The sequence below is a fragment of the Carassius auratus genome, chromosome 24, assembly GCF_003368295.1.
Source record: "Carassius auratus strain Wakin chromosome 24, ASM336829v1, whole genome shotgun sequence".
Taxonomy (NCBI): domain Eukaryota; kingdom Metazoa; phylum Chordata; class Actinopteri; order Cypriniformes; family Cyprinidae; genus Carassius; species Carassius auratus.
The window spans coordinates 7,840,161-7,855,813 of record NC_039266.1 but is presented as its reverse complement, the minus strand read 5'-3'; the positions used below and the strand labels follow the sequence as shown (position 1 = coordinate 7,855,813).

General features: G+C 36.2%; 1 protein-coding gene across 3 annotated transcripts in view; it reads right to left on the bottom strand.

The window, feature by feature from the left end:
• The window catches only part of LOC113042226 (partitioning defective 3 homolog), a 407,940-nt gene that overhangs the window by 356,885 nt on the left and 35,402 nt on the right, over positions 1-15,653 (bottom strand). For all 3 annotated transcript variants that reach the window (XM_026200884.1, XM_026200885.1, XM_026200886.1), the window contains exon 2: positions 165-266. In XM_026200884.1, the coding sequence (XP_026056669.1) occupies positions 165-266 (102 nt within the window). The remainder of the gene's footprint in view (positions 1-164; positions 267-15,653) is intronic.

Genomic DNA, 15,653 nt, shown 5'->3' with positions numbered 1-15,653 from the left:
AGTTATGCATTTTTGATTCAGCAAGTGACATACGTCTCAGAAACAAAAGTCAGAATATCTTAATGGTTTTTCCATTGTCTTGGCTTCATTCATCACAGTAGAAATGAAAGTTCAGGTTGAGCACATTAGAGGTCAGCGTCTATTAATGCAGACTTATAACATACCCTGTCTTTGTCATCAGCCACATCACACAGCACGTCATCCAGGTCCAAAATTCCTCCATCTCCGTGCTCTAACCGATTCACCTGAATCCAGTATCCTGGGTCCTGAGAGAGGAGAAGTGAACAGACAGTTACGATGAGGCGATCGGTGTCACATTTTGACCAACACACATTCAAATGTAGATCACGATCTTAAAATATCCACAACTTCTTGTCAAGGCAAAAGTAAAGAAATATTTAGTACAGTACTGAATGAAATTCGGGGCTTAATTAACTAAATATTAATACAAACAAAGTTATTCAGCCTTCAATATCGTACTGTTAAAAACTAAAGTGATGTGACATACAGCCAAGTATTAAATTCCTAACGAGTCCAAACCTCTAACCATTAGGCCAGGACTAACATCAGTATTTGTATTATTTCTCTGTATTTGACTGTGTGTCCTGACTGAACTCAGCTCATCTGAACCGCTGTAATCTCATAACTGGGCACAGATGAACGACCCACAGTCCTCTTGGCATCCACAGACCCTGGAAGAGCTTCAAAGCACTGATGACCAAGAGGAAAATGGGAAAAATTGGGGTCGCACACCGATGGAATGCAAATCTCTGCCGACCGTTACTGACTGCCAGTCTATGTAGGCCATTTGACCAGAGAAATGAGTGATTTCCAGCTTAATGTGGCTTCTGTCTACAGTATCACTTTTTCATTCATAATCTGATGCATTTCCACGTAAAACTGGATATTCTGTCAGGAAAAAAAAAAAATCATAATTTTTGGCATTGCACGATTTAATCCATAGAGAACTAACTGGATCATGGAAAGTCTCTATAGTTTACATTAAATGTTTGGCGGGATTCCTAGCGACATCAGGCAAGAAGAAAACTCATTTTAGATGCAGAGCAAGATTGGACATTTTTATAATTAATTGCAAAGACTTGGAACTAGTAACTTCTTGTACAGATGCATAGATAAATAGTGCACAATAAGATCAGGAACATGCTAAGAAAGCTATTCGTTTATTAGCTAGTATTTTAATGTAAAATTAATTAAAAAAATAATTTAATATTGCATTTCTCCTAAGTAATGTTAAGGATAAATGTAAATATTCAGCATTTCAAAAATATATTACAACAATATTTAAATATTGAAAGAAAACTGTATCCATCCTAAAACTTAACTGTGAATCCATTCACGGAACATTATCTGCAACAAATGTCAACAAGTTCATCCCACGTTTAACAGCGTTAATCTGGAAGACAATTACTGGCCACAAACCCAGAACAAGATTCAGCAAATATTTGAACAAATTTGCTGCCGAGACGACATGCGCCTCTGGCCAGCGTTTCATACTCCCACATTCACCAAACCCAGCGACTTACATGAGGATTTAAGATCAATGGACCCAATAATCACCAAAAGATGGATGGAAATGGAGATGAAATGAGAGGGAAAGGCGTGTTGTCCAGTGTGCAGGGTTATTGATGAAGGAGGGTTTGCAGGGATAGACTAAGCCTTGCATGCTTGATTCAAGAGCAGAAGAGAAAAGAAGGCATTGTCCCTCTCCAGTGCGAGGGAGGGATGAAAAATGAAAGCATGAAGGGCAAAGGAAAGATTAATGAAGCAGGAGTGGTACTTTCCCCCCAAGAGATACAATGAGATTTCAGAATAAAAGGATACTAATGCATTTAGGTAATGTGTTACAACAGAGAGAGGTTACAAGTAACACTTGTGTTATTTAGTTAACCGGTAGACATGGGTACAGATCCCTGGACACACTTGCTGATAAAATTAACACCTTAGAGTCTTTTTAGATACATTTAGATAATAGTTTCTGCCAAAAAAAATTGTAAAGTTACATTAATGTTTCTTAAGTAATGTGTTACAGTCAGTATGTGTCTATAAAAGCTGCTCATGTGTCCCAAGATAAGGTATAACAAATATTATCTTTTATTTTATTTTAAGCAGATTATGTGGCACCATCACCAGCAATGGCATGGGTTCAAATATCAGGAAAAACACTTGCTGATAAAACACATACATTTGGGTCAATCTGGATAATAGTTTCTGCCAATTGAATAAAACGAACAGTGTTTTTTGAGGCAATGTGTTAAAGCTAGCATGCATTTATTACCATTCACGCTTGACAAAAGTGGAGGTTATTCATTTATTCATATGTTTAAATGTATGTTTTATCAGCATGTGATTTTCCTGAGAATTGAACCACTGTCCTTGGTGTTGGTGAAGCCAACTCTACTGTGTTACTTGTAATCAATCCCCTTATTGTAACAAATTAAAATGTAAAATTATGATCTCCATCCATCTTCACATCTCTGGCATGTGCATACTAGGGATTTGCGATGTTGATCAAAAATAATATCTCAAATCTTTCTGATATTTTATAGAAAACAATAGGTTATCTATAGACTCCTGAGGTTTTTAATATTCTTCATATTCTGTGTGGTGGTCATTTTTACCTTTATATAGCCATTTTATCTAAAACTGTCCACTAACTTTTGAGTGAAATTCTTACATTTAATGTGTGAATTAGCATAATAAGACATTTGGGCTGTTACCAATTTAATTAATTCAACACAGAAGCTGCATCTGAAGTGGCATTTAGATGTATTTACACATGGTTTAATGTGATTAATGCATTTAACCAGCAATTTCAAATGCATGAGTAATGTTCTGATATATTAAACATAGCATGCTGAATACTGACATTTGAAATTACTTTAAGGGGTCTTTATTATTTTCAGTATTCCGTGTAATTAAATCTGTTTATTTGGTTTAAGGTTCAAAAAACACATTGTTTTCCACACAATGTACATTATTGTTTCTCCTCTATGCCCTGCCTTTCTGAAGTGCGTTGATTTTTACAAAACTCATCAGTCTAAAAACCGAGGTGGGCTCTGATTGGCCAGCTATCCAGTGCTTTGTGATTGGCTGAATGCCTCAAGCATGTGATGTATTCGAATATATTGCATGTTATTCAATATCCGTTCGAATTTGATTTTTCTCAAAAGTGACAGCCCTAATATATATATATATATATCAAAGATTGTAAGATGTCATTAAACGTTTATCTTTATCTGTGACACTGTTCTTTAACCACTGTTGCAAAAAAAAAGCACTACCACAAGGAAAACATGAGGAACAAAAGAACAATGGGTCTCAAATCTCTAGAAGTTTCAGTGATAGAAACTCGCTCTATGAGATATGATGATCTGTTTCATGCTTAGAGCTCCATTCTGTGAATGCAAACACAACAATTATTAATAACACTTTTATAAGTAACATTCCTCTTCACTGACACACACACTGAACAAATATTTCTTTGTCCACCATAAACGCATCTATTATCAGCCGCTCACGTGTCCCAAGAGGAGGCCAGAGACGTGAAGATGGATGGAGATAACATTCCAGGATGGGTTGAGATCAGAGCATACAGGGACGCCTTTGTCAGCACATCATTTATAACTCGATGGAGTAATACAACCAGGTCTGAATCAAAACCCCAAACTAAACCAACCTAGAGCAGCTCAGACCTCATCCATCTCCACCCAAGGGGAGGAAAGTGTGACGCAAAATAAGAAAGAGAAACAATGTCTACAACCAGCTGCAGAGCTTGTTCAAATATTGATCTTTTCTTGAGTGCCGTCCCAATGATTTCATTTTTTTATTCAGATGTGGATGAGCTCTAAGCAATCGTAAGTTCAGAAGACACCCGCAGACAGCCGCTGCTTTCTCAAACCCACAACCTTTTCACCAAGGAAGTGAACGACACAATAGAGATGAACGCTCAATGAAAGCATTTCAACTCAATAAAGAACAAGATCTTTACAAATCATTCCAGAACCAAAGCACAAGCTTTATCTTTGCACAATCAGGGCGGTTGGGCGACATGTCATGACATTTTCGATGGGTGTAAAGCACCTACTGTATCAAAGACCTATTGTGAAGAGCACACCTGAGGCAAGAGCCATGCAAGAGAGACGCTTTATCACAGGAAAACTGGAAATATACCTAAAAAAAACACACAAAAAAAACACTGCATGTCTGATGAACTTGGAAAATTGTATAACCCACCCCCCATCCTCCACCCATGTTAACCTGACAATAACAAAGTAATATAAAAATAAATAAAAAAAATATTAAAATATATATAGTAATTGTAATAAATATTTCAGAAATATATTTTCTAATTTTGACCAAAAAAAAAAAATGTTTTATTTTATTTTACTTTTTAATTCAGCAATTTGTAATGAAAAAAAAAAAATCTAAAAAATTTAAAAGTGAAAAACAACAATGTCAAATAAACAATCAATCAATCAATCACCTTTATTTATATAGTGCTTTAAACAAAATACATTGCGTCAAAGCACTGAACAACATTCATTAGGAAAACAGTGTCTCAATAATGCAAAATGATAGTTAAAGGCAGTTCATCATTGAATTCAGTTATGAAATTCTATACCATGTTGTCAGACTGTTTTCCTTAACCTTCCTTAAGCGTAAAGGAGCAACTGTATTTAAAGTGCTAGAAAAGAGAGAGTCCATAGTTTCTGTTACATCATCAAGTTGTTCTGAGGTTTTGGACATGCTAAGGAATTCGGATACATCAGGAAGATAACTTAAAAAGCAGTCTTTTGTGGTAGAAGTGATGGTTCTTCGATACTTGTAACAAGAAGTAGAATTTACAATTTTGGCTACATGAAAACACATTGTCATGATCTCACGTAGCCCACTTTATATGTTGAGTAAAAGTAAATGTGCAGCAACAAGCACTTTGTTTTTCTGATTAGTCACATTACATCATTTTCTCCAGTAGCAATGATCTTGATCTTTACTACACAAGACATCTGTAAACTGATTGAGTACAAGATGACACTTGTTCTTATTCTTTGAGAATGTTTGTGCACCTGATCTGTTATTGTTCACAGACATCCATCATTATTATAGAAGATGAAAAAATAGTTGAAAATGAACATGCACATTCTATGCACATTGGTATTATCTGTAAATCCTTCCAAAGAAATATGATTGAAAGATTTATTTTATTTTATTTTTGTATTATTATTATTTGTGTGTGAATAAAACAACAAACATGTACTTGCAATTTTTTTAAATCTCATAATTCAGACTTTTCTTTTTGCAATTCTGAGTTTATCTCACGATTCTTACTTTTTTTCTTGCAATTTTAAGTTTATATCTCACAATTTCAGTTATTTTTCTCAGGTGTGCATAAACTCATAGCTGCAAGAAATAAAGTCTGAATTGTGAGATATAAACTTAAAAAAAAGTCACAATTACCTTTTTTTTATTCAGTGGCAGAAACAAGCTTCCACAGTAAAACGGCATGAATAAAATGCAAAAATGACATTCAAAGACACTGAGATCTGCACACTTCCTGGGGATTTTCGCTTTCCTAGTTGTTGAACTCAAATAGTTGGCCACCAAAGCAATCTAAATCATTATTCATAACCACCAAAATTACTCTTAATTACTTGTTAACTGTAAAAACTGTCAGTTGAACTGATCATTCTCCATTTGGTAGAAAAGCGAACAGTGATCAAGAAATAACAAGAAATATTTAAATGACTGAAATCAGCCAGACAAGTAGTTTACACCAATAAAGTATGTCTGTGTCAAAAAAAACTGTGTAGTTTTATCTTGCCTCTGTATTTTATCTTGTACTTCAAACAAATTAGGGCAAGTCCTACCGACCACAACTGATGTCATTAATTATTATTTAACAAATATAATTACTATTATAGTTTCCACCCTAATAATACAGAGCTGAGAGAACATTGTGTGGTTGTACAACCATGAAAGTCATCGATTTGTTTACAGTCGGTTTGTCTTTAAATCTATCACCACCACAACATGTCACACAGAGCTCGACTCTTATCTAAACTTCCAAAGGCCTAGCACTCATTAATAGCTGATAAGCATGCGTGTAAAGGCATGTCTGAGAGCACATGTGTGTGTACACAGCATGATTAAGTGACAATGCTGGCAACGAGACAGCCTGGGCTTTCACAGGGCGGAAGACGCAGGTCTGAAGGGACACCTCTCTGTTCCCGAAGGCTCGGCTGCCGTGTAGAGACTCGCCCGCTGCTTACTGTAGAAGCACATGCCTGTCTGATACCAGATTCATGGGGAAACTGCACTCCATGTCCTACCATAGATACACTCAATAGAGAGATTTAGGAGAACGGCGTGGCCTTCAAAAGCTGTCATGAACTCACTGCTCAATCATCTCTCGAGGTCAGACGTCGGACTTGAAAGCTCGGTGAAGACTGATCAACTTGACTTGAGAATCATCATACGAGTTAATTTCTAAAATTAATTCAGAGTACCGTATTACCGTATTTAGGCTGGTCCTGCGACTTATAGTCAGGTGCGACTTATTTATCAAAATTAATTTGACATGAACTAAGAGAAATGAACCAAGAGTTCACATTACCGTCTCCAGCCACCAGAGGGCGCTCTATGCTGCGCAGTGCTCCTGTAGTCTACACTGAAGACATAGAGCGCCCTCTGGTGGCTGGAGACGGTAATGTTTTCTCTTGGTGCTTGGTTCTATATAAATGTGACTTATAGTCCGGTGCGACTTATATATGTTTTTTTCCTCATCGTGACGTATTTTTGGACTGATGCAACTTATACTCAGGTGCGACTTATAGTCCAAAAAATACGGTACAAACAAACTTTTATGTATTTTCATTGCATGGAAAGATGTGGCCAAAGACAAGGAATCCCATTTTGGTCTCTGCATCAAAATACATTCACAAAAGTGATTTTATATACACAGAAAGCATGTTAAATACAAGTAAAGTGTCTATTTTAATGTTTCAAAGAACTTTTGAAAAGAAAATGTCAAAATCTGGTGATAACCTTAAAGTTTTTTCTTGGTAAAAGCAGCGCTGCACTTATATACAGACGCAAGATCAAAAGAAAAAATAGCATCTAAACTTTTCTAATGACAGCAATTTCCTCTCAGACATACATTCATATAAACTCCTAACCTTAATTTAATCCTGATTTGTTTAGCATCTCAACCGATTTGAATCGTCACATATTTGACTCTATTTTCAACCGGCCTGCAGTTTATCGTTACACCCCTACCAATAAACACAAGGACATCATCTAGAATCTCATATTATGATAAGTCTCATTCACTTACACAAGAGAAGGCAGCACAACAGATGTTTGTCATTATTATTATTCACACCATCGATCAGCTCAAACACACTGACACTATCCATTTCTGTTGAATTAGTTTAAGCTAGATTCATCATACTGTGTCAAGCCCCATAAAGAACAATAAACCCCACTCACTGACCTCATGAAACTGGGCTGAGCGCACCAGGAAGGTTCACAGAGGACACGAGGAAAGATGAAGGAGAGGAAAATGGCAATTAGACATGAAGTTTATGAGAAAAGAATGAAGAGGGGAGGAACGCTGTTGAGGTAGGCCTTGGGTCTTAGCCTCAGCCTACAAAGTGTTTGCCAAAGACTCAACATCACGCTAGAGACGAAGAAACCAGATCCAAAACTTCTGAGCCACTGCAAACACCAGATGAAGTATCTGCCATGACACAAGCTTCAGAATATCACAAGTTTATCTCTGAAATAACAGGAAAGCAACAGGTAACATGGGAGGGAACCTTCATTGATTGTAATAGCAGTGTTTGTCCATTTTTTGCTCATTTCGGTGAACTCTTCAACATCCGCTCTATTATTTACAAGCTGGTTAGTGTTGGTTTGTTGCTTGTCGAGCACAGCCTGCTGTTCGCTAACCAAAATGTTGAAGCTGGTTGACCAAAGAACTCTTGCTAAACTATGAATGGTTTAGAAATGTAAAATCAGCCAATCAATATTGCCATGATCTCACTTTTCTGCATCTCTAGAGTTATAAGTCACATGACATTTACACCTTTGGCTCAAACCAGCCTGGTTGCAGAACTGACCACCCATGGCAAACATGGGAGATACCAAATTTAACACTGCAGTTCTTGATTTGTTGACTATATCCATGTTTTCTGAAGACTAGCTTGCAACTTCTTTTAAAAGTTACACATATCTGATATCTGCATTTACACTCTACACTTAGCAAAACAAACCAGGGTACATGTACTGACAGGTAGCCAGGTCTGCGAAAAAATAATAATTAAAAACTAGACCAATCACATTTTCCCGTGTTTTTTGTTTTTTTCTCCATCCAGCTGGTGTCCACCTTTACCAAAATAGCAGGAGGGAGAAAACGCTTAAAGTTTGGACTAAAAAACAACACTGTAAAAAATAGCCCAATTCTGCAGAAAAGCTGAAAACTTGGCAGCACCGCAAAAAAAACGTCCAATTGAGTTAACATCGATCACCACCGTCGCTTTTTCAATGATGTATGACTCACGCTGACAGGAAAATATCTGATCTGTCCATTTACATGACAGACACAAATGCACATATCTGACTTAGTATTTCCACACATGACTGAGACCAAAAATCAATCTGAGATTATTGAAACCCATGTGCTTTTTTCCTGCTGTGTGTGCCACAGGGGAATGGAAAAATATATGAATCGGGACACTTGAACCATGTAATGTAAATATGGTCTTATAAGGGTTCACGTGAATGCTAACAGAGAGCTAGGTATTAAACCTCCTTCAGGGTTAAACCAGCAAACCAGCATCCAAACATGAGCTGGTCATCAGCTATGTTGGCTTCTTCAGCATTTTCAGCAGTGGGTTTGGACTGGATATTTTTTTGTCCCTCGAGAAGTGGTTGTGTAATGTGTGATGTCATGTTTTGATAACCGAAACACTGCTTGAGCGCTGAGCCAGCATGAGGCACAGAGAGTCCCACAACAGACAGGATACTGAGATAATCAGCCAAGCAATGAATGCTTAAAATCACATAAGGATCCAACTGAATGAGCCTATAATGACACGCAATTAAAGCAATTAAGGCATTAGAGATGAGAGCTTTCTGTCTGTGGTCTAAATACAGAATGGATTGGGCTAAACCGTGTGCATATGGAGAGTTTTTTAGAGAGGGTTCAGGAAAGAGATTGGAAAGACAAAGAGAGGTGATCGAGTGCCTATCCTAAAGAAATGTAGAGAGAACAAGAGCACAGCTGTGAAGATCAGTAAATCACCGCTGAAATCAGCCAAATTCATCTTACTGCGTGTTTTTAATCAAAAAGTTATTATAGTTTTAGAGTTATAGTTCTGACAAATGTACACTGCAAAGATAAGGAAATATAAATGTTTATATAATAACAACATAAGTCTATGTTTTGTGCTCATTTAGATAGTAAATGTGTGCATGACAGAGCAAAGGTTGTTAAAAGGTTGACTAGTGTACGTGTAACACATAAAATGACAATAGACAATGCAGTTTTGCATCTAATGTATATATGTGCTGTTTCAATAAGTTCTAGCATAAGTACACACCAGAATTAAGGACCTCTATGATACAATAAATATCTGTACAGTCCCAAACCTTTCACTACAGTGAGCTAAAATGAACAGCAAACAACACAATCAAAAAAACAAACCTAAGCAAACCTGAAAGGAACACAAAATAACACTTAAAAGGCAACACCAAACAAAAATTGCACTAAATAAAATAAAAAGGCAAAACAACAAAAAGAACAAAACCTTAACATACCAAAAACCAAAAATAACACCAAACTGAAGAGAACACATACAAAACAAAAAAACAACACCAAACAAAACAAAAAGCAAAATCACAAACAAAAACAACACCAAACAGATCAAAGAAAAAAAGAAAGAGATCAAAGCAAAAACAACAACAACAACAAAACATCAACACCAAACAAAAACAAAACAGTTCAAACACACAGACAACACCACTGCCCAACACAAAGTGAAATAAAGGCATAGTTTGTGAGCGCTAATTGGGCCATGCAGACATTGCATGGCATCCTTCCAGGAGTGTGCAGACTCAAGAAACCTAATTAATGTGTTCTACCATGTTTATTTAGCTTTGTCTGCTAATATTAACTTTGCTAGCTCTGCACGGTGGGCATTCGGCCAGCTTTCCTTCCAGCAGCACAGAGATCTGTGTTTCACAGCAGTCTTAAACAGTGGGAGCTCCATTCATTGGCTGTACAGTAACTCCACAGCAGCTAAAAAAAAAAAAAAAAAACAGACAGAGCGAGCATGACTGAGGGGAAATGATTACAGCCTGTGTGGAGTCAGAAGCCCATTCAGGAAGTAGAGAGTAAGGAGGGATTTTCTGCATCATGTTGCAAAGCTGTGAACCCACAGCTGACGAGTGCACAGTTCACCAATCCAACCCTAGAGTTAGCACAAGCCCACCATGAGAGTCATGCAGGAGAAACATATTTAGACTATTTAAACGGCATCCTTGCAATGCATCAGCAGCTAGCTATGGCATTTTTGGCTATGCAAACTTTAATAAACCTTCTTTTAACTAGAGCTGAAACAACGAATCGATTTAATCGATTAAAATCGATTATTAAAATAGTTGTCAACTAATTTAGTAATCGATTCGTCGCTAAATAAATTTTATTTGCCATAAGCGGCTCATTTCGTGCATATTTCAAATCTGCGGTGACCAAAGTGTGGCAGTAATGAGCCACCGGAGGTTTTACTCAGCCAGTACAGCAGGTGAAGTAGCGAATAGCCAATAGCTGGCCTCGTTTTATGTCACGTGCTTCCCGAACAGCGTCTCTGCAGCATTCAGCGGGAAGTGGGAGTACTTTACTTTGAGCCTTCAAAATGAAGAGTAACCTGTAAACTCTGCACTACTGAACTGTTTAAGGGGCCGTTCACATATCGTTTCTTTTGCGTGCTCAAGTTCGTTATTTCCTATGTAGGCGCGCAGTATGCACTCTCATAATGGAAGCGACGCGGTCGCGACACGCACGCGGTGCGATGCGCCCGTTTTTCCAGGCGCGTCCACACCGCATCCATTTATCCTTTGCTGAAATTTCCGGGTCTTCATGGAGAGGGCACGTCATGGAGAGAGCACGTCATGGTTGCTTAGCAAAGGCAGACGCCTCAGGGGCGCTTCTGCCCGAGCGCTTTGGAAAGAAGGAGAAAGCGGCGCGACTAGCGTTTTCCACGCGTTTTTAGGTGCGATATGTGAACGGCCCCTAAGAATTTTATTTGTGCAGATTCTCCAGTACAAGGTTGTTTGCAAATGTTTAGTCGTAAAAGCTGATAACATTGCTTTTTAACAGTTAAAATTTAAAGCTTTACAAACATGTTATGTGATCAGTTTGTCGTTTACCAGTTCATAATTCAGACTTGCAGCCTAATTATGACTGAATGAGAGAGGTAAATGTTTGAGTATATTTAAAATGCTCTTCTTTTCTAAGTATTCACTGCTCTTTTTCACACAGCAGGTTTTTTGTGTGTGTTCCAACCTTCTGATGGATTTTACTTCCATTCAGGTTTCATGCCATTGGCACTTTTTTTCGAAGGATTGTTTACAATTTCACAACATAAGCTATAAAGCTTTTTCCCAGTAAATAATAAAATACAATGCACTGCAATTTTATTCTGTTTTATCCTTATACTTCGTGAAAATATGTTCTCAAAGATTCCTTAAGCTTTGTTTGGGATGTTAAACTGCTTTAGGAGCTCTAAGGACTGCCATGGTGAAAACAATATTTGAAATCTCCTTGTGAATTTTGCTAGAGTATGGGTCAGTGTTTTGATTGCAGAAGAGTTCGACAAAGGATTACTAACATAATAAAACAACTCCAGGTATATTTTTGATAAGGATATGACAATGCAAAATGGTTAAAATCTCTTAAAAATCTATGCTGAATGATAAAGACCCTTTATTAATAATTTACTTGGGGAAAAAATGGAAAAAACTAAAATATAAGTACATAAACCGATTAATCGATTAATCGTAAAAATAATCGACAGATTAATCGATTATCAAAATAATCGTTAGTTGCAGCCCTACTTTTAACCCTCTTTTAACTTTTACTCTTCAATATCTGACAGCTGGAACACACGTCACACTATTTTTTTTCATTAAGCAATCAATTTGTAAACCAACAAATGTCCTTTTCACCACGTCACCATTCATTCTGAGGTAGAAATTAAGGTTGGGGAAATGGCATTTTAAATGTGTTTCTAAAAAAAAATTTCACTGAGAATTTCATAGTTAATTCTGACTAATACCATAGCTGGAAATCCATACACCATTATGAAAATTAACCATGTTTGTATTACAAATAAAACCACACAAAAAAAAAAAAACATGGTTATAGCAGTTAAACCATGGTAAATGCAAATTAACCTTGGTTTTGCTAAACTAACCATAGTTTAACTATATTTGTAGTAAAACTGTGGGTATGCAAAGGGTAATCAATCAATCAATAAAAATGTAATCCCCTTTTACTAATAATCATCAATCTCTAGTGCCTATATTTGAAGAGCAGCCACATACAAATCACAATCATGTCTTCACACTAGACATGTGCCGGTATTCGGTTATGCGATATATCACAGTAATGAATGTGCATGGTATTGTTATCGTGGACACTTCTAAAAAAACTTGAATAATTATATATTACAAATTATTCAGAATTTGGAATGCATTTTAAAAATACTTTTCCCATCAACTACTCAAAATGTACAATACAGATGCTTGAAAGACAGTATGCGCTCTGATGTAAACAAGCACGCATGAGAAGCACATGAGGAACACATAAGATGCGCTGAATGAAAGCACATTCACTCTCTGTCAGCAGATGGCGCTAAACTGCAGAAAATGTAGCCCTTACGCTGGAAACCCCATAAATAAAGCAACTGCGCTACTTTCTAAAACTTATTTAAATAGCCATTCAGATTTGTGTATTGCCATGATGTTCATCACAGCGCCAAATACTTAAGTATTTAGAATTAATAGACTATTTATTTTATTTATAACTTTTTTCCATTTTAATCTGGACTACAACATGCCCTAGATATTGTTTGAAAGTGTTTTTATTCTTTATTGTTCGTTTACACTTTACATTAGGGCTTCATTAGTTAACATTAGTTAATTCATTAGTTAAACCGCCAATGAAAAATTCTTCTGAACATTCTTTAATCTTAGGTATTCCAATATTTAATTACACAATGTTAAAATATAGTTGCAACTGTGTTATTTAATGAGCTAACATGAAATAGGATTTTATACCTTGCTATTTTTTTTGCAAGGTATAATGTACATCCAGTCGGTTGTTCAAACATATGAACATTTAAGAGAAACAGTGCAGTCACACCACTTATTACACAACATTTCACCAAAGAAATAATTAAGGCAATAAAATAATTAAGTTAAAAATGTTTTAAAACCTTACCAGTTTGTTAGTTCTCTTATAATCCATTACAGCGTACAAAAACAATCGTAGCAAAAAGACAGCAGCTGGGTTTGTATAAAACAAGAGCGAATCCGTGATACCAGGATGAAATAATTAAACAATTGTACACCATTTTGAAACAAATTTTAATATTTTATTAGCTAAACAAACGCAAAGCTTCCACCAAGAAAAAAATAGTTCAAGCAAGAGTACAGTGCCGACTGCCGTTACCCGGATGAACCGGAGTTATTAGCTTTTACCAGTGGTTATCCAGGGATAACATAACTCGGAATTTCGCGACTGACCAATCAGAATCAAGTATTCCACAGAGCCGTGTAATAACAAAGATTAATAACTTCAGTAGTAAATGAAGCTATTGCTCATTGTGATTGTGAATGGTTAACTAATTAAGTTTTATTGTAAAGTGATACAGATTGGTCTTTATAGTTCTTTTGGACTTTAATCTGTTTAAACACTTAACTTTGTATATTTCTCTGTATTTCTTTATTGGATTTAAATGCTTAGTTTCTTTGTTATAAGAAAAAAAGTTATTGTGTTATGACCACTTTTTTGAAACAAACTTTCAATACCGTGATAATACCGTATACCGTGATAAAAGCATGAGCAACATCAAAAATTGATACCAGCATATCCCTACTTCACACACAAGTATGATTGTATAAAATGCAACAATTGTTGCACACAAACCATCAACCTTGGCTGTGATTGCTCTATTGAAATGTGGGCTACTGGATATGGCAGTCGACCCATTAAACAGCAGACTAAACATCAGTTTAGCAAATTCTACGTCAGGACTTCTGCGAAGGAGATTCAAGATTTGGCAAGTTTAAGAAACAGGTCCTGCACCACCAAACGGCTTCAACATGCAGCAGTCAGCACTATCTCAGAGTGCATTGTTTATTATTTCATAATCATGGGTTATGCATGCCAGATGGAGGCTCAGACGATGCCAAGTGAAACATAAGGCTGCGTGCCAGTATCACAAAACACTGCGAATGATACGCAGCCAAGAAGTGGACATAAGGCACGATGCAAACTCGGACAAACGGTAAACTGTGCTAATGTTATGGTGTGTGGAAATCATTAGAAGCTCTGAGGTGCTGAGAGGAGACATTAAAACGCTCCGCGTGGAGCAGATTAGTATAGAAAAAAACAGTCTGCGGTTAATTACAGCTACATTTACCGTAAACCGTGACCACAGACGAGGCCTTAATCATAACTGATGTGTTACGTGTTCACACTGTATCTTACTTTCTTTCACTTTTCATATATCAGGTTTGTTTTCTTCTGTCATCCCAACCCTGTTACTTGGCTTTCAGCAATGACATCATTTATTTATCTAGAAAACATGCCTCTCTTTCCTGAGAATAGTGGTTTAGCTTGGGCTGGGTTCACAAAACTGATTCTTTTAAGGTTTGGTAATGAAATGCCTTGTCAAGAATAAGTGTCTAACAGTATATAAAGAGACGCTTTTCTTAGTAAAAGCCAGGGTTTGTTGTTTTCCAACATCACTGTCTTTGTGCAAGAGACTCATAGTGCGTGCAGAAGCAAAATGACTACAAGACATGCAACAGAGACTCGATTTACAAGTAAATACACAATACAGAAAACAAAACCTTTAAGTGTCTGCTTTACATTCTTGTTGTGATATTCTTTAATATTTAGAAAAATGTATATGCTTGTATTTTATTGATGTATAATTTCTATAAAAGTGTGTGCCAGACTTTAGATTTCTATAAAAGTGTGTGCCTAGAATTAAGTACTCTGACCAGCATATACCTTTACATTTTTAATTATTTTATTTTTTTATTATAATTTGCCAATATTTACCCAAACAAAGACTTTTTCAAAGACATTAAAATACATTAAACAGTAATTACATACAAATACTAAAAATATTTAATAAAATGTACAAAATATATTACATTTATTTCTATTTTATTTGTATTTTTCCTAATGTACAGATGTTTGGTATTTTATCCATTATTATCTTTTTTTCTTCTTCTGTCAAACATGTTGAATGTCCAAGCTACTCTCTTCTATATAACAAAAGTACATCAAGATATATTCTGCCAAATAAATACATAAATAAAATAAATGAAAACAA